Genomic DNA, 25,859 nt, shown 5'->3' with positions numbered 1-25,859 from the left:
CTATCTATCTATCTATAGCTATTTGGTGTATATATATCTTAGCAAGGAAAGTATCTTTACTTTGATGGACAGTAACGAAGTACATTTACTTGCGTCCTGTACTTAAGTACACTTTTTAAGTATCTGTACTTTACTTGAGTATTTTTGTTTTGCAAACTTATGACTTTAACTTCACTACATTTGAAAGGCAAATATTGTACTTTTCACTCCACTACATTTCTATCAAGGTTCTCGTTACTATGAAGCAGCTTTGAAAGTGGATGTTTTTTCTTTTCTTTTCTAAAACGTGATTGTTTTTTTCACAGGTCACACTGAGACAGCCGATCAGTAATCACTAGGGTCACGTCACATCCATAGACTGGATAAAATCAAGTTCAGTGATTTCTCCGCAGCATTATTTAACATGATCAGTTGATGTCAGAACGGAAGGAGGCGGCTCTTCTGGAGAATGCACGCACCCATGGCCCGTGAACCCATGTTTCAGTTTTCTGAAAGGATTAAAGATTCGTTTTGTTTTAAATGTTTGCTTTGTTTCCCAAAAACGAACCACATCACGGCCTACAAAAACTCGCCGTCCAGCCTGCGGAAGCATATTGAGGTATATAAATGTTTTATTCCAAGAGAAAGCTTGTAAAGAAGTTGTCTGTGCATTTAGAGCTAGCGATAACGTTGCAATAGCTGTGCAGTCTGGTTAGTCAAATGACTTTCTATGGATTTGCCCACTAAGTTGCCGTAGCCTTGCCCACGGCTAACGTTAACACATAGCTAGTTAACTTGGACGCTGTTAGTTAGGATGTAAGAACGGAGTGACGCTAACATGAATAACGTTAACTTATCTGAAGTCCTTTCAGAAATATATTTTAGCATAATCTTGCCAAATAAACAGAATGTAGAAATCTTTTTTTTCTAGTAGCGTTAGCTACCCAATATGATTTCAAGTTTGAAAAGGGTTTGCTAGCATGTCAGGTGGAGCATTACTGACTTAATGTTAAACCACCATGACGCACAGCGTGTGTTCATTTTGTGAATTCACATTTCTGCCTTTGGTAACGGTGTTAGGTTTTGTAAGCGTTGTGGCAATAATACAACGATGCGTTGACAGAAAATGTACTTTTAGTACTTAAATATTTTTAAAAGCAAGAAGTCTTCAGTACTTTAACTTCAGTAAAAATTTGACTGGACAACTTTCACTTGTATCGGAGTAACATTTGACCAGCGGGATCTGTTCTTTGACTCAAGTAATACAGTAAAGTTGGGTACTTTGTCCACCTCTGGTATTTTATTCCCGGAGAATGTATCTTCACTTGGTAAGATATGGTTTTGTACAGTGGACAAGAAGAATGCATTGAAAAGTTGAATTATGCATCATAAAGTTACAACCATCTTAAAGACAGACAAAGAGTGGATTTAATGATAATGATACAGGACTTGTGCTGTGATCACAGCTTGAACTCACCATAAATCCCGGAGGTCCTCTTGGTCCTGCAGGTCCTGGTGGTCCTGGCTGAGAAATCATCTGAACCTGGAGACCAAAAAAAAAAAGCAGAATTAAAAAAAAAAAACCACATCTGCTGAGATACTACTTTAGATACTCTTTGTCCTCTTTACTGACCAGGTTGTCTTCTAGTCTGCTGTCTCCTTTCTCTCCTTTCTGTCCATCCATTCCCTGACACACACACACACACACACACACACACACACAGACAGAGTTATACAGTAATGAGGCAACCTGAACACACAGACAGTCAGTAATACCAAACAGAGATGACATACAGCAGGACCAGAGAGTCCCATCTCTCCCTTCTCTCCTCTATCTCCAGGGGCTCCTGGTTCTCCAGCATCTCCTTTAGCTCCCTAAACAAAACCAACAATTAATTAATTCTAATCTCTTCCTGGCATTACTACAACCACGATTCCAAAAAAGTTGGGACAAAGTACAAATTGTAAATAAAAACGGAATGCAATAATTTACAAATCTCAAAAACTGATATTTTATTCACAATAGAACATAGACAACATATCAAATGTCGAAAGTGAGACATTTTGAAATTGCATGCCAAATATTGGCTCATTTGAAATTTCATGACAGCAACACATCTCAAAAAAGTTGGGACAGGGGCAATAAGAGGCTGGAAAAGTTAAAGGTACAAAAAAGGAACAGCTGGAGGACCAAATTGCAACTCATTAGATCAATTGGCAATAGGTCATTAACATGACTGGGTATAAAAAGAGCATCTTGGAGTGGCAGCAGCTCTCAGAAGTAAAGATGGGAAGAGGATCACCAATCCCCCTAATTCTGCACCGACAAATAGTGGAGCAATATCAGAAAGGAGTTCAACAGTGTAAAATTGCAAAGAGTTTGAACATATCATCATCTACAGTGCATAATATCATCAAAAGATTCAGAGAATCTGGAAGAATCTCTGTGCGTAAGGGTCAAGGCTGGAAAACCATACTGGGTGCCCGTGATCTTCAGGCCCTTAGACGGCACTGCATCACATACAGGCATGCTTCTGTATTGGAAATCACAAAATGGGCTCAGGAATATTTCCAGAGAACATTATCTGTGAACACAATTCACCGTGCCATCCGCCGTTGCCAGCTAAAACTCTATAGTTCAAAGAAGAAGCCGTATCTAAACATGATCCAGAAGCACAGACGTCTTCTCTGGGCCAAGGCTCATTTAAAATGGACTGTGGCAAAGTGGAAAACTGTTCTGTGGTCAGACGAATCAAAATTTGAAGTTCTTTATGGAAATCAGGGACGCTGTGTCATTCGGACTAAAGAGGAGAAGGACGACCCAAGTTGTTATCAGCGCTCAGTTCAGAAGCCTGCATCTCTGATGGTATGGGGTTGCATTAGTGCGTGTGGCATGGGCAGCTTACACATCTGGAAAGACACCATCAATGCTGAAAGGTATATCCAGGTTCTAGAGCAACATATGCTCCCATCCAGATGACGTCTCTTTCAGGGAAGACCTTGCATTTTCCAACATGACAATGCCAAACCACATACTGCATCAATTACAGCATCATGGCTGTGTAGAAGAAGGGTCCGGGTACTGAACTGGCCAGCCTGCAGTCCAGATCTTTCACCCATAGAAAACATTTGGCGCATCATAAAACGGAAGATACGACAAAAAAGACCTAAGACAGTTGAGCAACTAGAATCCTACATTAGACAAGAATGGGTTAACATTCCTATCCCTAAACTTGAGCAACTTGTCTCCTCAGTCCCCAGACGTTTACAGACTGTTGTAAAGAGAAAAGGGGATGTCTCACAGTGGTAAACATGGCCTTGTCCCAACTTTTTTGAGATGTGCTGTTGTCATGAAATTTAAAATCACCTAATTTTTCTCTTTAAATGATACATTTTCTCAGTTTAAACATTTGATATGTCATCTATGTTCTATTCTGAATAAAATACGGAATTTTGAAACTTCCACATCATTGCATTCCGTTTTTATTTACAATTTGTACTTTGTCCCAACTTTTTTGGAATCGGGGTTGTATTTCCTTGTAAATCAAACTCGGCCTTTTCTCTACTGTAGCACAAATCCTGGTCAGGGTCACGATGGACCGACGTCTAATATTTATTTTCAATTCTTTGCTCCTAAAAATGTTTGTGATGTCAGCAATAATATCGAACCACACACACAATATAGTTTCTATAGTAACAACTTATTACTTCACATAATCAGATTTCAAAAAGTCGCTGATATGGTATAAGTCAGATAAGTTTTCTGTGAGAAGACATTTATTTATGGAAGGAATTTTAAAATGTAACTATAAATAGATAAAAAAAGTCGGATGTGGCGTTCTTGAAAAGTGATCACCTTTGCTCCATCTACGCCAGCTAGTCCAGGTAAGCCCATTTCTCCCTGTATTAACACACACACACACACGATACATGATACGGCCACACTGCTAACACACCTTTAATCACTGCATCATTCATTAACATTACTGGAACATCAGACCAAATGCACTTCAGGTTCTAGCTCACCTTTGTCCCGTCCTTTCCCGGAGGTCCTGGTGGTCCAGGAGGACCCGGCGGTCCCTGTGAAGAACAGATGACACAGTTAATGGATGTTCTGTAATCTGTAACACATTTTCAAAAGTCGTGCTACGTTCCAGGCAAGACCGAAGGTGAACATTAATCAGCTCTGAAGATTAAAAACTTTACCGACGCTGTTAGAAAAGGGAGAACCCTTAAGAGTTCTTCATTTATCTATCTGGGAAAACTCTTAATGTTTAAGTTCCTGAAGTAGAAACCTTTTAGGAGCCTCAATTAAGAGCCTTAATTGTATAATCTTATTTTCTAAGAGTGTAATGATTTCAGCTCTGATAGAACCTGTAAAGGTTCTCCACCAATCAGCCATAACATTAAAACCACTGATAACATTGATTATAATATCCACATTCACTGGATATGAGCTCTGATTGGCTACTCTACTACTAGGATATCAGCTCATATACCGTGAGTAGAGAAAAAAAAATGGCGGAGCGTGTTGCTGAAGCAACCGAGGATGAAATAAAAACTCTACTTGAAAACAAAAATACAAAAAAAAGCAACAAAATATGGAATGAAAGTATTTGATGGGAAGAACGTAACTTTAAAAAAAAATTTTTCAAGAATTATTATTGCATTTTTCACAAATTGTTCCTGTCATTTTGCAGGTTTGTTTACATTCTAAGCGGAAATTACTTTGTTGGATGTTTTGTATAAAGTTTTTATTAATCGAATTTGCAAAAAATAAAAATAAAAACGCTCAGTTTCTCAAAATCCAGTCAATGTGGATAGAATAAAACAGTTACGCTGCTCAATTTTGTCATACATGGATTATAGCCGCTATCAGCTCATGTATGACTCGATTTCGTGGAATAACTGTTAACTATTTTCCAATAACAGCATGTCTTGAAGAGTATTATTCCATACATAGACCAGTTTAAGCTCTCTATTAAAATGATACATTGCTATTAAACACTCATCATGCACCAGAATGCAACTGAATAATCACCTACATTTATTTGCATCTGTACATTTCCTCCAAATACCGTAAAACTACACATAATAAACTGGAAACTCAGTATGTACTATATACATATTTTATGTATACACTGAGTTTCTGGAGTATTATGTATTGAGAGACCAATCCAACCCAAACCGGTGAGTACAAATATATTTTTAAGGTTTGTGAATTAGCTGCATGCGTGTCACACAATCACAAACATCTCAACGTATTCAAATCCACACTGTTAGATAATAACATGTTAAACGTATAGATGACATCCATCCCATGCTTTCATCAGGATTACCGAAACACTGATAGTGTGGATCGCCTGCCGGGGAAAACAACGCACTTCAGATGAAGGTTTGAATATTTGGCAATACTTTATTAAGACTTGAAGCATTGTATACATCACAGTTGCCAACTCTACCGATTCACGTGGTAGTCTACAGATTTTGACAGGTGAATACGGCCTACTGATTTTAGTTCTAAAAAAAAAAAAAAATCGCATTACAAAATAAACAGTGAAAGCTGTTGGATTTGTTCTTCTGCTCTCGCTTCAGCAGTTTTCAGCACAGGGGATACAAGGATACAGCACCAAATAGTCATATTAAGTACGCGAAGCCGAGAGCCAATGAAACGATGTTTAATGATGTTAAAGCTAAATTGTATCGCGTGACCACAAGTTGGCCTAGTGGTTAGCGTTTCTGCCTCTTGACTGGGAGACCGGGTCATACCAAAGACCATCATAAGTGTTGCCAGGCAAAACAAACCTCGCCTGGCAGCGCTTATTTTATACCTACATGTTGATAATGGCAATATTTCTCAATCATCAGCTGTCAGGTTGTAGTCTGATGAAAACCCATGACCTTGAGTTTAACCTTTCAAGGTCACTCAAGGCCAAAGACCATGGTGCCAAGTGAAAGCCCATATGGCACTTCCCATGAGTTGATAATGGTAAATATCTGTCTACCATCAACCATTTCCAATTATAGCCCTCTGAAAACCCATGACCTTGAGTTTGACCTTTCAAGGTCAAAGATCATGGTGCCAAATGAAAGGCCATATGGAAGTTCTTATATGTTGATAAGGGTAAACATCTGTCTATCGATAACCATTTGAGTTATAAAGGAAAGTATGTTATTTTGACCGAAAGGTTGACCTTTCCGGTGACCTTGACCTTGACCTGATTACCCCCAAAATGTAATCAGGTAATTTACGGATCATTGCCCACCTACCCTGAAAATTTGAAGTCAATCGGTGCAACTGTCTAGACGCTAGATTGTTAACAGACAGACACACAAACAAACCGCACTGATTACAATACCTCACCACGCTTACTCCGTCGTGGGTGGGGTAATAATGGTACCTACTGCCATCTGGCAAGGCACCCTGCAATACAGATGTGAGTAGGGAGTCAAACTCTCGTGGTTACCAGAGGACTAGCCCCCCACTGTAACCCTAGCTGTATAGGTGAGAGGTCGGGGGCTATCGAAACGGAGATTGGCGCCACACCCATATGCCTTAAAGAGAGTTGGTTAGTACTGGGACAGGAGACTGCCTGCCTGGGAAGATCAGATTTTGGCGTGAGAGGGACTTTGACTTGACTGTATCGTGCTATTGCATTGATTCTTGTAATGGTTCTAGCCAATCAACAAATCAACAACAAATCGCACCAGAATTTGTAAAAACCAAACACAATCTGGTGATTGTGAACAATGAAAACTCGGAAGAAAAAAAAGATTCGTTATGACAACAAGTTCAAGGTGACTTGATCCAGCATCAAAGCGTCGAGGCAAGGTGAGAAGCCGCATTCTGTGAGGTACGTTGGTCCAATTTCTTGATCAATTTTCTTCAAATATAGCACTCAGAATGCAGGAGAATGCACCATTTTACACTTTTTTCCCCAAAAATGTCCAGAGGACCATGCCTCCAGACCCTCTAGAAGGACGCGACTGTATCATGCAATCTGATCTACCACTTTTCATTCGCTGGGGGTTGGCAAGTATGTATTCACCTTTTATAAAGCAATCATGATACAGTTATGAAAAACAAACAAAACAAACAAACAAACAAACAAACAAACAAACAAAAAACCCTCATGAGCTGCCGTGAGCTTGTATGGGAATTTGAGGCATGAGGGGGAAAAAGAAACCCTCAATTATAATCATCCGTCAACTGATCACGATTGTTGTTGTTATTGTTTTACTAACATCACATTTATAAGACTTTGACTACGTTCAGACTGCACCCTGAAACGACCCATATCCGATTTTTTTGCCCATATGCGACCTGTATCCGATTTGTTATTGACAATCTGAACGAAACAGATCCGATTTTTTCACATGCGACCCAGGCCGCTTGGATATGTGGTCCTAATTCCGATGCATATCCGTTATTTTCACATGCGACTGCAGTCTGACCGGACAGGTCGCATTCATGCGACCTACACGTCATCAACAAGAGACAAACGTCACTATTCTGCGTTGGCTAATCCCGCCTCTTTGGTGGAAAACAACAACATTTGTACAGTTTTCAGAATTTAAATAGACTTTTATAGAATTGATCAAGCTAATGGTGGATTTGGTAGGGACCTGGATGTTGATCTGTTAGCCTGATTAAATAAAACAGTTTCTATAACTGATTTATAACTTAAACCATCCTGTATTACAAAATTATAAGATTGTTCTGGAAATTTCCAGTAATTTGACACCTTCGGTCTCATTAGTCTGCTGCCCACATTAATCAGATTATTGTGTGAGTTCCGCCGCCGCCACAAAAACCACATCGCCAGGTCTCGCCTCATCTCCATAGCAAACTGCACTGGTGTTTCTGCACCTTGAGCCAGCGCTGAGAGAAGTTGCAGAATTCAGCTGGCTATAAACAATCTAAATAAATATTTATAAAAATGTAGAAAAAGTTTATTAATATGACGAAATAAATATGTGCAAATTATTAAGCCTGAATTAAGAGTTTGGTAATACAGCGGCCGTATCCCAAATGACTGCCTACTGAAGCTCGAGTGCACTATATAGAGTTTAAAAATCCATTACTTCCTAGTAACATGTAGTGCACTTATATAGAAATTAGAGAGACATTTAGGAGTCAACCCTCGTTACCAGGCTACACGTTTTCATTTCAGTTCAGAAACAAAAACACACACGAGACCTCACACTTTAACACTAACCAGATAATTAAACAAACAAACAAAAAAAGAAATCATTAAACATGAGTGCGCTTTTTTGTTTACGTATTACATAGATGTGCTTATTACGTGTCAATTTGCGCATGCGGGACACTTTTGGGTCGTTTTCCGTTCATATTGGAGATTGCATACAAGTCTCATATAATTGGTAATGTGAACAGCCTAACAAAAAAATCGGATTTCACAACAAATCGGATATGGGTCGTTTCAGGTTGCAGTCTGAACGTAGTGTTTAAGTACAAGGTGCATTATGTCTGTCCAGGACATTTCACCTCTACACCACCAGAGGGCTCCCTGCTCTGAATATGAGGACATTCAGCTGTTACACTCACCTACTGTCTGTTTTGTAGTATTTACACTACTGTTCAAAAGTTTGGGGTCACTTTGAAATGTCCTTATTTTTGAAAGAAAAGCACTGTTCTTTTCAATGAAGATCACTTTAAACTAATCAGAAATACACTCTATACATTGCTAATGTGGTAAATGACTATTCTAGCTGCAAATGTCTGGTTTTTGGTGCAATATCTCCATAGGTGTATAGAGATCTTGCAGTCACGTGACCGGAAAGTACACAGACGCCATCTTGTCAGGCAACAACACAGCTGAATACTGCTGCACTCGTGTACAGAATGGATCAATTTCAACCGACGGACTACACGGCTCATTTTTCTAATGAACAGATAACTAGATATATGTCTAAAATAAACGATCTACAGATTAGTGACCCTTATGGCTTTCCGGACGGAGTTTTCACGACCGTGTCAGTGGATATGGAACTGCCAGCGGAATACCCGGACGTGTATAATTACCTCATTAACTTTCCCTCGCTGTTCAGTGGTGAAGCACTGCGTGCTTATAAATCTCTGGACAGTTATCTTTACAGAAATTCAGGATTTGTCAGTGACTCAGATGTGGCATCTTGTAAACAAGAAAACAATCCTCATTGGATGGGTAAGTCACTTAAGTATTACTAGTACTGCACTGACCAGCCGATTATAGAATAGAATAGAATAGAATAGAATAGAATAGAATAAGGTAATTCCAGCTGTAATTCCAAATCGTCCGTTTTGTTTACCATGGATCTGGCGTTGGAGAGGTAGAGGCTTGGCAGTGGAGGTTTGAGTAGCTGTTTTCTGAGCTTAGTCAACAGGCCGGCTCTGCAGCCTCGCTTTTGCTTCCGCTCCCGGCGCCGCCTCCTTCGCTTTGCTTCCGATAACAATCCACGGAGACCCCGCTGGTCTCGCTATCTCGTCCGAAATTTTTTTTTTTTTCTCGTCCGGAATGTTGTGCATGCGATGGAAATCGCTACAAACCGTCATTTTCTGCTGGAAACCAATGTCCAGTAAGTCCATACGGTTGTAGTGGATATTGAAGTCCGGTACAGATGAACAACACGCAAAAATACACACAAAAAACATAAAAAACATGCACAGGTAGGGAGAGCTTGTAGCCGCAGCCGTTGTAGTAGAATTGTATATAGTAGGGTTTTCCAGAAGAAAAGGTAGAAGTAGAAGCAGAAGTAGAAGTAGAAGGCGGAAATATGGCGTTTGACCGACAAGATGGCGTCTGTCACAATCTGGATTGGCTGTGACGTCACATGCAAGTGCTCCATAGAGGCCCATTTCCAGCAACTCTCACTCCAGTGTTCTAATGGTACAATGTGTTTGCTCATTGCCTCAGAAGGCTAATGGATGATTAGAAAACCCTTGTACAATCATGTTAGCACAGCTGAAAACAGTTGAGCTCTTTAGAGAAGCTATAAAACTGACCTTCCTTTGAGCAGATTGAGTTTCTGGAGCATCACATTTGTGGGGTCGATTAAATGCTCAAAATGGCCAGAAAAATGTCTTGACTATATTTTCTATTCATTTTACAACTTATGGTGGGAAATAAAAGTGTGACTTTTCATGGAAAACACAAAATTGTCTGGGTGACCCCAAACTTTTGAACGGTAGTGTAAAGGAAATGGAGTATACACACATTGCGAAGCCTTGCCGTGTATTTCACTGGATTGCTTTGCTCACTCGTGAAATACACATTCACTACTCAAAGACTAACTTCATATCTTTATATTACCGTGTAATGTCCACTATATATTAATGTGCTTGTTCTAATTTATTATTGTTTCTATAGTAACAACTCAAACACAAGAACTTCTGAAGCAGACACACCACATAACATGAGGCTAATAATAATAATAATAATAATAATAATATAGAACAAAACATGTTATGATTGTTGATATGGTGTTACATTTTCTGTAAGGAGATTTTAACCAGAGCGTCAGCGATGCAGGAGCTCACACGGCCGTACCATGAGAAACCAGACTCGTTTGTAATTAGCGAAGTTGCTCTTCATGAGAACAATTAGAACAAATCGAGCTTCAAAACAATCAGAATCAAAATCCTTTGAAAACTCAAAGAGGAGTAGCAATTTTACTGAAAGTTCGTTAATCGGCCTCATCAGCAACTTGTTAATAAGAAATCACAAAACCAGGGAGTAACTTTTGTGCAGACTGATTAGATCTTCCAAACATACTGTAACAATCAGAATCAAAATCCACTGAAAACTCAGGGAGGCATTGCAATTTTTGTGAATTGTGGACGGACAGACGGACGGATGGATGCCGTGTGATGGAAATAGCTCATTGGCTATGGCTGGTAAAAAAAAAACCTTAGTAGCTTTTTAAACAGTATTGGATAGTCATCAATATCAGCTGATATTTCTGTAGGTTTCAGTATCGGTATCGGAAAAGAAAATGGTATCGTGCCATGTCTGTGATGAATTACGGTATTTATCTCGTTACAAACTAGCAGGAAATCAGTGTACCTTGTTCATACTCTAGGAGTATAACTCCTTTAAAAGTAAACACTCTTTATTTCATTTGCCATCATGTCTTACCTGAAGAGCATCGAGTAGTTTGTCGTTGAAGGTGATGACGTTATTTGAGCCTGATGTACCTTTCTCACCCGGAAGACCCTGATGATTAAACACCAAACACAGCACACTACATTGAAATGACACTTTGGTAATATCAATACAGTGGTGTTTGAAAGTTTGTGAACCCTTTAGAATGTTCTATATTTCTGCATAAATATGACCTAAAACATCATCAGATTTTCACACAATTCCTAAAAGTAGATAAAGAGAACCCAGTTAAACAAATGAGACAAAAATATTATACTTGGTCATTTATTTATTGAGGAAAATGATCCAATATTACATATCTGGGAGTGGCAAAAGTATGTGAACCTTTGCTTTCAGTATCTGGTGTGACCCCCTTGTGCAGCAATAACTGCAACTAAACGTTTGCGGTAACTGTTGATCAGTCCTGCACACCGGCTTGGAGGAATTTTAGCCCGTTCCTCCGTACAGAACAGCTTCAACTCTGGGATGTTGGTGGGTTTCTTCACATGAACTGCTCGCTTCAGGTCCTTCCACAACATTTCGATTGGATTAAGGTCAGGACTTTGACTTGGCCATTCCAAAACATTAACTTTATTCTTCTTTAACCATTCTTTGGTAGAATGACTTGTGTGCTTAGGGTCATTGTTTGCTGCATGACCCACCTTCTCTTGAGATTCAGTTCATGGACAGATGTCCTGACATTTTCCTTTAGAATTCGCTGGTATAATTCAGAATTCATTGCTCCATCAATGATGGCAAACCGTCCTGGCCCAGATGCAGCAAAACAGGCCCAAACCATGATACTACCACCACCATGTTTCACAGATGGGATAAGGTTCTTATGCTGGAATGCAGTGTTTTTCTTTTCTCCAAACATAACGCTTCTCATTTAAACCAAAAAGTTCTATTTTGGTCTCATCTGTCCACAAAACATTTTTCCAATAGCCTCCTGGCTTGTCCATGTGATCTTTAGCAAACTGCAGACGAGCAGCAATGTTCTTTTTGGAGAGCAGTGGCTTTCTCCTTGCAACCCTGCCATGCACACCATTGTTGTTCAGTGTTCTCCTGATGGTGAACTCATGAACATTAACATTAGCCAATGTGAGAGAGGCCTACAGTTGCTTAGAAGTTACCCTGGGGTCCTTTGTGACCTTGCCGACTATTACACGCCTTGCTCTTGGAGTGAGGGTAACAATGGTCTTGAATTTCCTCCATTTGTACAAAATCTGTCTGACTGTGGATTGGTGGAGTCCAAACTCTTTAGAGATGGTTTTGTAACCTTTTCCAGCCTGATGAGCATCAGCAACGCTTTTCCTGAGGTCCTCAGAAATCTCCTTTGTTCATGCCATGATACACTTCCACAAACGTGTTGTGAAGATCAGACTTTGATAGATCCCTGTTCTTTAAATAAAACAGGGTGCCCACTCACACCTGATTGTCATCCCATTGATTGAAAACACCTGACTCTAATTTCACCTTCAAATTAACTGCTAATCATAGAGGTTCGCATACTTTTGCCACTCACAGATATGTAATATTGGATCATTTTCTTCAATAAATAAATGATCAAGTATCATATTTTTGTCTCATTTGTTTAATTGGGTTCTGTTTATCTACTTTTAGAACTTGTGTGAAAATCTAATGATGTTTTAGGTCATATTTATGCAGAAATATAGAAAATTCTAAAGGGTTCACAAACTTTCAAGCACCACTGTATGTTGGAATTATATCCTGTAACTATTATATAACTAAACAGAAGGGCACTCGGGAAAGTAGAGTGCATACCTCTGCCAAAAAACATATTATCAACATCAAAATCAAGTTTATTTGTATAGCGCTTTTAACAACAGACATTGTCGCAAAGCACCTTTACGGAAAATTAAAGACTTTAAACATGAGCTAATTTTATCCCCTAATTTATCCCCAATCAGCAAGCCTGTGGCGATGGTGGCAAAGTAAAGCTCCCTTAGACGACATGAGGAAGAAACCTCAAGAGGAACCCGACTCAAAAGGGAACCCATCCTCATCTGGGTGATAACAGATAAAAATCACTGGAACTGAGGATAATACTAAAGCTGTACACCAAAGTTCATCCGAGTCTGTTCACTACTTTTTGAGTTACGTTGGGAACGGACGAAAAAAAAAAAAACAATCCTGGATCTGCATACATATCCGGATCCTGGATGCACATACATATCTGGATCCTGGATGCACATACATATCCAGATTTGAAACAAATTCTAATCAATTGTTCCTTGGCCCATGGTCCACCTTTCCTCCAAATTTCATCCAAACAGCAAACATGTCACAGCAACCAATATCATCAATTTGGAATAACTGGGAATTTGTGATTCCTTTAAGTCACATGATCTTTTTTTCTTCACTCACCATTTCTCCTTGAGGTCCTGTTTCTCCGACTTCTCCTTTGTCTCCCTGAAAAAAAAAGCAAAACATGAAACATCTGAAATAAAAATATTATTCACCTCTTACTTTAATCAATTTTTACAGGTAAACATATAGCGTAATAATACAGATAAGCTGATAATACGAAGGTGTGAGCAGGTCTTCGTGCACACTTACTTTAAGGCCCGGGAGGCCGTCCATGCCTCGGTCGCCTTTGGCTCCTGGTTCACCATGTTCTCCCTGCAAAACGAAAAGATATTTCACTTGCAGTACTTGGTCAGAAATAAAAGTACCGAGCTGTATGTTTCCTCGTTGCTGGGGTCGTACCATCAAATATACTTCTTTTTCACCTTTGACCTTTACAAATAATTGAAGGTACACAAACTTGAAGAGCCTCTGATGTATCTTTAAAGATTTACTCTAAAAGCTAAGTAAAAGAGGACATAATGACCTAATGGTTAGAGAAGCAGCTTTGGGATCAAAAGGTTGCTGGTTCAATTCCCTGGACCAGCAGGAATAGCTGAAGTGTCCTTGAGGTACCTAACTCCAGGCTGCTCTGGGTATATTGTATGTCATTCTGGATAAGAGCGTCTGCTAAATACCAATAATGTAATTAAAGCTACACCATATGAAAATTCCCAGGTACATACTAAAGGTGGGGCGGCATGGTGGCGTAGTGGTTAGCGCTGTCGCCTCACAGCAAGAAGGTCCGGGTTCGAGCCCCGGGGCCGGTGAGGGCCTTTCTGTGTGGAGTTTGCATGTTCTCCCCGTGTCCGCGTGGGTTTCTTCCGGGTGCTCCGGTTTCCCCCACAGTCCAAAGACATGCAGGTTAGGTTAACTGGTGACTCTAAATTGACCGTAGGTGTGAGTGTGAATGGTTGTCTGTGTCTATGTGTCAGCCCTGTGATGACCTGGCGACTTGTCCAGGGTGTACCCCGCCTTTCGCCCGTAGTCAGCTGGGATAGGCTCCAGCTTGCCTGCGACCCTGTAGAAGGATAAAGCGGCTACAGATAATGAGAGAGACATACTAAAGGTTCTTCATGGTTCCAGTGGCAAGGAAAGTTCCAGTTTGGTGCATTGGCTTGGATTTGGGATTTGCTCACTCAACCTGATGCAAAACTTAATGATGGAGAGTGGGTTTCTTTGGATGAAAGTTATATAAAATCCTTATTTTGAAGAACATATATATTTTTTCTGTATTGAATGATTAAATGGCTTCAGATGAAGGTTTAACAAAAATGCCATTAAACAACATTAACCAACAACAGCAACAAAAAAATGCACAGAAGCAAGTATGCTACACCCCCCAAAAAACAAATATGAATATGCAAATATTCTACAAGCATATTAATTTGCATATATTACATGTCCCCGCCCCTTCCCTGGTAAACCAGTGTCACATTCCATATAATTTATAGTACATAGGGTTTACATTTGCATATTGGCTCTTATGTTTTGTGACACAATAACACTTGATTGTCCGTTTTCATCACTGTCTTTCCGATTAGCTTTTGTTTTTAAAAACCCATTTTCTTTAAAATAACGCAAATAAAAGCTACAGTTTTTACACTCATAACGAACTCCTCAATCCTGTCTAAAGCAAATGTAGTTCTCGTAGCAATAGTGTCCCTGTGATTAATCACCGTACAGTATGTTCTACTGTATATACAGCATTACAGCCTTAGGGGAAGGAGACAATATAAAAAAAACCCTTATTTATTCTGTGGGATATAGTGGGATTAATAAGTGTGAATAATCTCACCTTTGACCCTGGGGGCCCCTGTGGGCCTGGATATCCTGGTTGACCATCTGCACCCTGAGTGTTAGTCAGAGAAGCATGAACATGACGACACATCAGTGCTGTACGAACAACAACTTTACACAAGATCTCGAGATTTGTTTATTGTCATTTTTTCCCGCACTTTTGTACAGTCAAGAATGAAACACCGTCCCTCCTCGCCTAAACAATGGACATAGAATAATAAAATAACTATGGAAAGAGTAGTTACAGATCTCATCTCATCTCATTATCTCGAGCCGCTTTATCCTTCTACAGGGTCACAGGCAAGCTGGAGCCTATCCCAGCTGACTACGGGCGAAAGGCGGGGTACACCCTGGACAAGTCGCCAGGTCATCACAGGGCTGACACATAGACACAGACAACCATTCACACTCACATTCACACCTACGCTCAATTTAGAGTCACCAGTTAACCTAACCTGCATGTCTTTGGACTGTGGGGGAAACCGGAGCACCCGGAGGAAACCCACGCGGACACGGGGAGAACATGCAAACTCCGCACAGAAAGGCCCTCGCCGGCCACGGGGCACGAACCCTGACCTTCTTGCTGTGAGGCGACAGCGCTAACCACTATACCACCGTGCCGCCCGTAGTTACAGATAAGTACTAAAAAACACACATATACAAAAAAAAAAAAAAATCGCTCACACAAAAAAAATTGATTTAATGTTTAATATTTAACACACGAACACAAACAGCGGGCCTCAACATGATGCTCAAATTTATTACACAGAAGGAAGGCTAATGCTTAACATCAGGTAAGTTTACTTACACACACACACACACACACACACACACACACAATTATTTTTAGGGATCTTACCGGACTGCCTGCTAAACCTTTCGGTCCCTGTGTGTGTGGAAGAGAAAGAGAGACAGAGAGAGAGAGAGAGAGAGAGAGAGAGAAAGCAAGAGAGAGCAAGATAGAGTGAGAGAGAGCGAGAGAGAGCAAGAGAGAGAGTGTGAGACAGAGAGAGAGAAAGAGAGAGCAAGCGAGAGAGAGAGAGAGAGAGAGAGGGGCAGAGCTGATGTTTCAATTGATAACTGAAGATAAGTACATGTACAATCGGATAAACAAAAGATAGAACACCAACCTGATGTCCATCTTTCCCAGGGCCACCCTAAAGAAAGAGAGAGAGAGAGAGAGAGAGAGAAAATAAATGAGAAATGAGACAGTGAGAGAAACACAGACAAAGAGATAGAGATAGATATATACATTGAGAGAAAGAGAAAGAGGGGAAAGAGAGAGAGAGAGAGAGAGAGAGAGGTATGAATGAAAGTGCTTTATGTAAAAATAAGGAGAAAATGTTACCGAATATGAATTCATTCAGAATGAAGGGATGTGTTTTAAACAGAAATATCTCTCTTTCTCTCTCGCTGTCTGTTTATAACATCAGAAAAGTTCACATCTGGTTAAGACTAGATGTGTCCATCAGGACAGGGATCCCACAAGAGGTAACAGAGACACTCGCTCACAAGAGTATTTTACTTTCACTCAGGTGCGAGTGTGCCGTCAGATATGCAGCTCACAGGAATCACAAAGACCAGATTCATTAACACGAATTCACAGCATTCATATATTCATCCTTAGTACCTGCCTGGTCAGGGCTGCACTGGTTTAAATGAGACGACTAGTTTGTTTACATTTTGGGAAAAAGGACCCAAACCAAATAAATTCATTTGAAAATATCAAAATCAGGTACAAAATATGTATAAAATAATATCGGCGTGAGTGGGATTAAAAAAAAAAATCCGTCAGAGACATCCCGAGTAGAGAATAATTATGAACTGGAGTGATGTAGCTGAGGTTGAGGAACTGTTTGTGTCAGATATTTGGACACCATGCTAAAAGTGTGCATATTGATAAGGTCATATATCTAAAAAAATCCAGTCTAGGGCACGCCTACTTCATATTTAAATACAAATAGAGATACAAACATTTGTAGCACTAAGCAATGTCAGTGCGTTATACCCCTTGTTTTCAATCAGTTGAGTTTTTCTAAAAAAAGAAAAAGCAGGGCTTTCCCCAAAGCATGGATACGCCACGCTCCACCGTGCTGTGCGACGTCAGCGCTGCGCTGTCACTTGCACACCAAAAAAAATAATAATAATCAATACCATAAATTGAGCAATACAGAGTACTTTCTGCACCTACAGTGGTGTTTGAAAGTTTGTGAACCCTTTAGAATTTTCTATATTTCTGCATAAATATGACCTAAAACATCATCAGATTTTCACACAAGTCCTAAAAGTAGATAAAGAGAACCCAGTTAAACAAATGAGACAAAAATATTATACTTGGTCATTTATTTATTGAGGAAAATGATCCAATATTACATATCTGTGAGTGGCAAAAGTATGTGAACCTTTGCTTTCAGTATCTGGTGTGACCCCCTTGTGCAGCAATAACTACAACTAAACGTTTCCGGTAATCAGTCCTGCACACCGGCTTGGAGGAATTTTAGCCCGTTCCTCCGTACAGAACAGCTTCGACTCTGGGATGTTGGTGGGTTTCCTCACATGAACTGCTCGCTTCAGGTCCTTCCACAACATTTCCATTGGATTAAGGTCAGGACTTTGACTTGGCCATTCCAAAACATTAACTTTATTCTTCTTTAACCATTCCTTGGTAGAACGACTTGTGTGCTTAGGGTCGTTGTCTTGCTGCATGACCCACCTTCTCTTGAGATTCAGTTCATGGACAGATGTCCTGACGTTTTCCTTTAGAATTCACTGGTATAATTCAGAATTCATTGTTCCATCAATGATGGCAAGCCGTCCTGGCCCAGATGCAGCAAAACAGGCCCAAACCATGATACTACCACCACCATGTTTCACAGATGGGATAAGGTTCTTATGCTGGAATGTAGTGTTTTCCTTTCTCCAAACATAACGCTTCTCATTTCAACCAAAAAGTTCTATTTTGGTCTCATCTGTCCACAAAACATTTTTTCAAAAGCCTTCTGGCTTGTCCACGTGATCTTTAGCAAACTGCAGACAAGCAGCAATGTTCTTTTTGGAGAGCAGTGGCTTTCTCCTTGCAACCCTGCCATGCACACCATTGTTGTTCAGTGTTCTCCTGATGGTGGACTCATGAACATTAACATTAGCCAATGTGAGAGAGGCCTACAGTTGCTTAGAAGTTACCGTGGGGTCCTTTGTGACCTTTCGCCGACTATTACACGCCTTGCTCTTGGAGTGATCTTTGTTGGTCGACCACTCCTGGGGAGGGTAACAATAGTCTTGAATTTCCTCCATTTGTACACAATCTGTCTGACTGTGGATTGGTGGAGTCCAAACTCTTTAGAGATGGTTTTGTAACCTTTTCCAGCCTGATGAGCATCAACAACGCTTTTTCTGAGGTCCTCAGAAATCTCCTTTGTTCGTGCCATGATACACTTCCACAAACATGTGTTGTGAAGATCAGACTTTGATAGATCCCTGTTCTTTAAATAAAACAGGGTGCCCACTCACACCTGATTGTCATCCCACTGATTGAAAACACCTGACTCTAATTTCACCTTCAAATTAACTGCTAATCCTAGAGGTTCACATACTTTTGCCACTCACAGATATGTAATATTGGATCATTTTCCTCAATAAATAAATGACCAAGTATAATATTTTTGTCTCATTTGTTTAACTGGGTTCTCTTTATCTACTTTTAGGACTTGTGTGAAAATCTGATGATGTTTTAGGTCATATTTATGTAGAAACATAGAAAATTCTAACGGGTTCACAAACTTTCAAGCACCACTGTAAATATCTCCTATTACCCTCTGAAAACAAATGTTGCCAGGCAAAACAAACCTCGCCCGGCAGCACTTATTTTATACCTATATGTTGATAATGGCAATATTTCTCAATCATCATCTGTCAGGTTATCATCCTATGAAAATCCATGACCTTGAGTTTGACCTTTCAAGGTCACTCAAGGTCAAAGATCATGGTGGCAAATGAAAGCCTATATGGCACTTCCTATAAGTTGATAATGGTAAATATCTGTCTACCATCAGCCGTTTTCAAGTTACAGCCCCCTGAAAACCCATGACCTTGAGTTTGACCTTTCAAGGTCACTCAAGGTCAAAGATCATGGTGCCAAATGAAAGACCATATGAGAGTTCCTATAGGCTCATAATAGTAAACATTTGTCTATCGACAACCGTTTTTGAGTTATAATGGAAAATATGTTATTTTGACCAAAAGGTTGACCTTTCCAGTGAGCTTGACCTTCACCTTGACCCGATTACCCCCAAAATTTAATCAGGTGATCTACGGAACATTGCCCACCTACCCTGAAAATTTGAAGTCAATTGGTGTAACTGTCTAGATGCTAGATTGTTAACAGGCAGACAGACACACACAATACCTCGCCCCGCTTACTCCGTCGTGGGCGAGGTAAAATGAGTAATAACTCTAGAAATTGGAAGATATTGTAATCAGGGATGAGAGTGGGTGGTCATCAAAAAAAGCAGAAAACAAGATGGCGCCCAAAGCCAACGGGGGTGGTGGTGGGGTCTTCAAGATGCCCCCCCGGAAAATTTTGAAAAATAAGGCCTTACAAACCACTTGTCCTGCAATCTGAGCTGTAGTAGATAAAAAAATATATCTGTTGTCTTTTTTATATATTTACATGAAAATATGTTTCAAATCAATAGGAGTATTGTTTGAATTCAAGATAAAATCACATTCTACATTCAAGGGTATGGTTATAATTCATGATCAACAAAAACGACAAACTAAATTCACATTAAACTTAAGTTTTATTAATTATCAAAATGTTCATATATTAAATAAAATTTTAGGGTGACTGACCTTTTCTCCCTATGTCCTCATTAGTTGCATATGATTTCTTCAAAGTCTTCTGAAATATTTAAGTTTTCAAAACTGTCAGCATTAATTCAGATTTACTGACTATCTATCATATACAGTTGTGCTCATAAGTTTACATACCCTGGCAGAATTTTTGCTTTCTTGGCCTTTTTTCAGAGAATATGAATGATAACACAAAAACTTTTTCCCCACTCATGGTTAGTCGTTGGGTGAAGCCATTTATTGATAAACAACTGTGTTTTCTGTTTTTAAATCATAATGACAACAAAAAACATCCAAATGACCCTGAACAAAAGTTTACATACCCCAGTTCTTAATGCTGTGTATTGCCCCCTCTAACATCAATGACAGTCTGAAGTCTTTTGTGGTAGTTGTGGATGAGGCTCTTTATTTTCTCAGATGGTAAAGCTGCCCATTCTTCTTGGCAAAAAGCCTCCAGTTCCTGTAAATTCCTGGGCTGTCTTGCATGAACTGCGCGCTTGAGATCTCCCCAGAGTGGCTCAATGATATTGAGGTCAGGAGACTGAGATGGCCACTCCAGAACCTTCACTTTGTTCTGCTGTAGCCACTGACAGGTCGACTTGGCCTTGTGTTTTGGATCGTTGTCATGTTGGAACATCCAAGTACGTCCCATACGCAGCTTCCGGGCTGATGAGTGCAAATTTGCCTCCAGTATTTGTTGATACCGTGCTGCATTCATCTTTCCTTCAACGTTGACCAAGTTTCCTGTGCCTTTGGAGCTCACACATCCCCAAAACATCAGCGATCCACCTCCGTGCTTTACAGTAGGAACGGTGTTCCTTTCATCATAGGCCTTGTTGACACCTCTCCAAATGTAAACGTTTATGGTTGTGGCCAAAAAGTTCAATTTTGGTCTCATCACTCCAAATTACCTTGTTCCAGAAGTTTTGAGGCTTGTCTCTGTGCTGTTTGGCGTATTGTAGGCGAGATACTTTGTGGCATTCGCTTGGTTTTAACAGAGCCCCTGATTTTCCATTTGTTAATCACAGTTTGAACACTGCTGACTGGCATTATCAATTCCTTGGATATCTTTTTGTATCCCTTTCCTGTTTTATACAGTTCAACTACCTTTTCCCGTAGATCTGTTGACAATTCTTTTGCTTTCCCCATGACTCAGAATCCAGAAACGTCAGTGGCTGGATGAAAGATGCAAGAGTCTGTCTGGATCCCAGAAACTCACTCAGCTTTTATGCGCACACACTGATTACAAGCAAACAGATCACAGGTGAGGACGTTACCTTTAGTAGCCATTCAAACCCATTTGTGTCAACTTCTGCACATGTTATCAGGCCAAAATCACCAGGGTATGTGAACTTTTGATCAGGGTCATTTGGGTAGTTTCTGTTGTCATTATGATTTAAAAAGAGAAAACACAGTCGTTTGACAATAAATGGTTTCACCCAACCACTAAGCATGAGTGGAAAAGATGTTTTTGTGTTATCATTCATATTCTCTGAAAAATGGTCAAAGAATCATAGATTCTGCCAGGGTATGTAAACTTATGAGCACAACTGTACATGTTCAATGTACTAAATCAAACGAATGCTAAGTTTATGGGATAATGTCTATGTACACTTTATACGATTATTTATAGTTCACAGTCACTTCTCATTTTCATTTCATCATTTCGACGACTTCTTCAGCTTTTTGGCCAAAGACAAGAGCTTGTCAGTCCTCTCTCTGTTTTTTATACCAGCAGTGATTTCACGCACCTTTGCTTCGTCTCGCTTGTCAATTGTATTCGGCATTTTGAGTAAAAAAGCCGATACGAAAGAGAAAAGTATTTTTGAAGAGCAGCGACGATGAACATGTGCAAGTTTCGATAAAATAGAACAGATGTGGGTACTTTTGTAAGAACTGTTATGATTGGCTTTTGTTCTCTCCCACACTCTTGTAAGAACTGTTATGATTGGCTATCATGCTCTCGCCAGCGATGTTTTGGCCAATTACATTGTAGATAACACGTATTCTACCGCGAGACTTAGCGAGACTAAAGATGGCGAAAATGTAAACATGTAACATCATCATAGGAATGAATTACGCTTGAGTATCACGAAGGAACATACCCCAACCCCCCTCAATAAATGAAAAAAAAAAAAAAACTCAACAGATTTGGCATAATATAAAAAGGTTGATTTTTACTCAGAAAAAGCGGAAATCCGCCGAAAAGCGGAAAACTCTCATCCCTGAGTAATATATAGGTCTAGACGATCCTGGTACTCAACCCAGAAGTGAAAATAAAGGGTTTCGCTGTGTGCACTGACTGCCATTCACAACCATACATAAAACCATATTCTAGGTGCTGGTTGCTAGATGGCGCTGTTGTGTGATTTGACCTCAATTCTGTTCCTGGCATCCTGGAACTGGAAAACGAAGAGGTGTGCTACGAAGTGTTTTCATTTCAAATCTAATTTTGTGGTTTAAATTTCGCCCCTTGCATATTTGACAAGGTAAAAAACAGCAAATTTAATAATGTTGTGTGTGAATTGTGCCTAAATCAGCCCTAGATACTATCAGAATGCACCATTTGAAGTCTTTCAAAATTTTCCAGGAGATCATGTCCCCGGACCCCCTAGCAGCCTTTGGGGCCCTCAGGCCCGGAGCCAGACTTTATGGGCTGGGCTCTGCATCAGTAGCACCGCTCTGATATTTTTTTTCCTGGGGAAAGCCCTGAAAAGTCAGCGGTCTCAAAAGTAGCCGGTCACCGGCGGCAAATCGCTATGGCTATGCCGCCGGCTATTGTCAGTCAAGTCACAAAATTTAATATTAAATATTTCTGACAGCAAAAAAAGTTGTGAACGTAAATTACATCCACTATGTCATGTATGTCCGTTGCCGCGTCAACTGTGTTTATATCCTTGACATGAGTGCAGCCATTACTGCCCTGTGTTGCCAGATTGTGTTTACATCCTTGACACAAGTGCAGCCATTACTGCCGCCTGTGTTGCCAGATTGTGTTTACATCCTCGACACGAGTGCAGCCATTACTGCCGCCTGTGTTGCCAGATTGCGAGTTTTCCCTCCCAATTTGGGCGGTTTTAAGTGCATTTTGGCGGGTTTTGAACATATTTTGGGCTGTAAAACGTCAGCAGTATCTGGCAACATATTTTTTTTTACTTAATACAAGAAATTAATGGATGCCAACGTTTTTGCCAAAATGGTATTTTATTTTCCATTGTTTAGGCAGCTTCAGCATCATACTGTGAGATTCTGTTCAAATTGTTTTTTTCTTCTATGAAGCCTGAGCCATTTATTTTATTAGTTTATAATTATTGTTTAATTTAGTCTTCAGGAGAGACTGCCTGCACACAGCACTAGTATTAATAGTTTTTTTTCTTACATGAAAGCTGAGGCATTTATATTATATTTTAAGGTAACTTCATGTTGTGCTGTGAGGTTCTCTGCACTTTAACTTTTGAACCAACAGGTGCATTTGGATAAGTAAAGCCTATTTTTCTGCATTTTTGTAGTCCTGGTAATCTTTTATATTGGTAAAGTTGTTTATAGGACCATTTCTCAGTGTCTGTTTTTTAATCAATAGTTTTTCAGTAATAACTTAATATTTAAAATATCACTGAATTTTAAACAACCCCCGCGCCTCCCCCATAGTCTCCAAAATTTCTGTGGGAAACACTGGCGTGCGTAACAACGCTAATCAAGCTTAAGCTAGACGACCCGCCTCAAATACCCGTCCCGGGTAAATGTTATCCCAATTTTAGATGGCCTGTTCCAAACCATCCCGCCCCATGAAAAATTCGTACTTGCATATCTATCTATCTATCTATCTATCTATCTATCTATCTATCTATCTATCTATCTATCTATCTATCTATATCCCTGCACGCTTTGCGTGCATTATGTCTGCCGCTGGCAGACATTTTACCATTTTGCACCCTGCTGTAAATTATTTGTACCCTGCTATTCTCCCAAACTTTGAAGCCCCTGAAAGTGCGTGTAAAATTTGGGGGGGAGGGGAACAAAAAAAAAACTAGATAGAACTCGATGCCAACGGCGTTGATGGGGATGCCTCCGTCTGGTAAACCACACGCCTTATTAAGTTGTGATTTGGGGATGGACATTTGACCTCACAGTAATCTTGACCTGTGACCTTTTAACCTCAAAATCTAATCAGTTAATGTTTGTCCCCAAATGCACAAATGGTGAAAGTTTGGTGAAATTCCTTTCATTTGTCTTGGAGATACTGTGTTCACAAGGTTTTTGGACAGACATTTGACCTCACAGTGACCTTGACCTTAGACCTTTTAACCTCAAAATCTAATCAGTTCATGTTTGTCCCAAAGCACACAAATGGTGAAAGTTTGATGAAATTCCTTTCATTAGCCTTTGAGATATCGCGTCCACAAGGTTTTGGGACGGACGCACGCACGGACAACCCGAAAACACAATGCCTCCTGCACCTTAAGGTGGCGGAGGCATAAAAAAAGATAAACCATCAGATAGATCTTCCATGCACTGATTGTTGATGCTGTTGCGTTGTCTTTATTTCACGGAGGAGTTTCAGCGAGCAGAAGCACCACACGAAAGCTAGGGGGCAACAGAACATCGCGGTTCGTTCTTCACTTTCACTGAAGCATCTGCACTCAAGATGGATGAAGAGTCAGTTTCTTTATTCCTTTTATTCGGTCATCCATTTATTTGTCTAACAATTCTGAGAACCAGCTGATGGGGCTGTAAATCTTTGTATTTTGCTCCTTGTCCATGGAAAACCAGTGCACATTTGTCCATGTGGAGTCCAGCCAGAATCATACTTTCTCTTTCTTTCAAGTTGTAAAGAATTTACACAACGTATAAAACGTGTAGTTTTTTGGGTCATGTGACAAAACGAGGCGATATTTTTTTTTTTTTACGATGAAACATCAGAAGATCATATGAATACCGTTAAAAATTAAAAGCCCACGCTGTACAAGCACAAGTGTGACTGCAACGGCTGCCACAACCATAAAGATTTCAATTATGACTACTTATGCACTTTATTGTTTGATGCCATATTCTTACAGAAATACACATCAGCTGCTTGTTTTTACGAACGCTGCTGGGATGTGAACCTTTCATCAGATGCAGATGTCAATGGTTCTTTAGAGTTGCGAGCCAACAGCACTGCTGGTCCGAGCCTAATAAAGGCTAAAGATAACCACAGAATAATTTCTAGCTCTTTATAGGACAGTATGTTCGGTCTTTATCTGCAGGAATGAGTCTTTATATGCACCATATCTTCTAAGCCAAACAACTGGAGCCAATAAGCTACACACCAGCACAGCTGGGTTTACAGTTGATGTTTGAAGATTATAGTGGTGTTGTGATGTCTTTAACCTCATTGTACATCACATTTATCTGGCTAGGAACTCTACTTTTGACCTTTGCATGCCTGTTTTATGATCTTGACCGTGGATTTTGATTGTGTTAACCAGCCTGCCTGTGATTCCTTCCATAATCCCGAATAGAAAGACTAAACGTTTAAATCCCTGCACCTCTGACTGACCTTTGACCTATGAGATGATGGAGGCCATGAAACCATAGGTACTACCGTAGCTTTGTGGGGACTCTGGAGCTCGAGGAACCCAAATATATCAGATTGAGAATTGAAAACATTCACTCCAAACGTCACGCTTTGGTGCCTGATTTCTTTCTTTGTCTTCTATATTAAAGTTACCCCATGAA

The 25,859-nt window shown here is 40.0% G+C and overlaps 1 protein-coding gene across 1 annotated transcript in view; it reads right to left on the bottom strand.

Annotated features, from left to right (window-relative positions):
• Nucleotides 1-25,859, bottom strand: part of col23a1a (collagen type XXIII alpha 1 chain a) — a 91,583-nt gene that overhangs the window by 16,469 nt on the left and 49,255 nt on the right. The window contains exons 8-19 of the mRNA XM_060927256.1: nt 16,421-16,447; nt 16,150-16,176; nt 15,289-15,342; nt 13,704-13,766; nt 13,512-13,556; nt 11,118-11,195; nt 5,319-5,342; nt 4,006-4,059; nt 3,836-3,880; nt 1,774-1,854; nt 1,613-1,666; nt 1,457-1,522 (exon numbers count right to left, since the gene is read on the bottom strand). Coding sequence (XP_060783239.1) covers nt 1,457-1,522; nt 1,613-1,666; nt 1,774-1,854; nt 3,836-3,880; nt 4,006-4,059; nt 5,319-5,342; nt 11,118-11,195; nt 13,512-13,556; nt 13,704-13,766; nt 15,289-15,342; nt 16,150-16,176; nt 16,421-16,447 — 618 coding nt within the window. The remainder of the gene's footprint in view (nt 1-1,456; nt 1,523-1,612; nt 1,667-1,773; nt 1,855-3,835; nt 3,881-4,005; nt 4,060-5,318; nt 5,343-11,117; nt 11,196-13,511; nt 13,557-13,703; nt 13,767-15,288; nt 15,343-16,149; nt 16,177-16,420; nt 16,448-25,859) is intronic.

Source organism: Neoarius graeffei, chromosome 8, assembly GCF_027579695.1.
Source record: "Neoarius graeffei isolate fNeoGra1 chromosome 8, fNeoGra1.pri, whole genome shotgun sequence".
Classification (NCBI taxonomy): domain Eukaryota; kingdom Metazoa; phylum Chordata; class Actinopteri; order Siluriformes; family Ariidae; genus Neoarius; species Neoarius graeffei.
The sequence above is the reverse complement of the archived record's forward strand: the minus strand, read 5'-3'. Positions and strand labels throughout refer to the sequence as shown.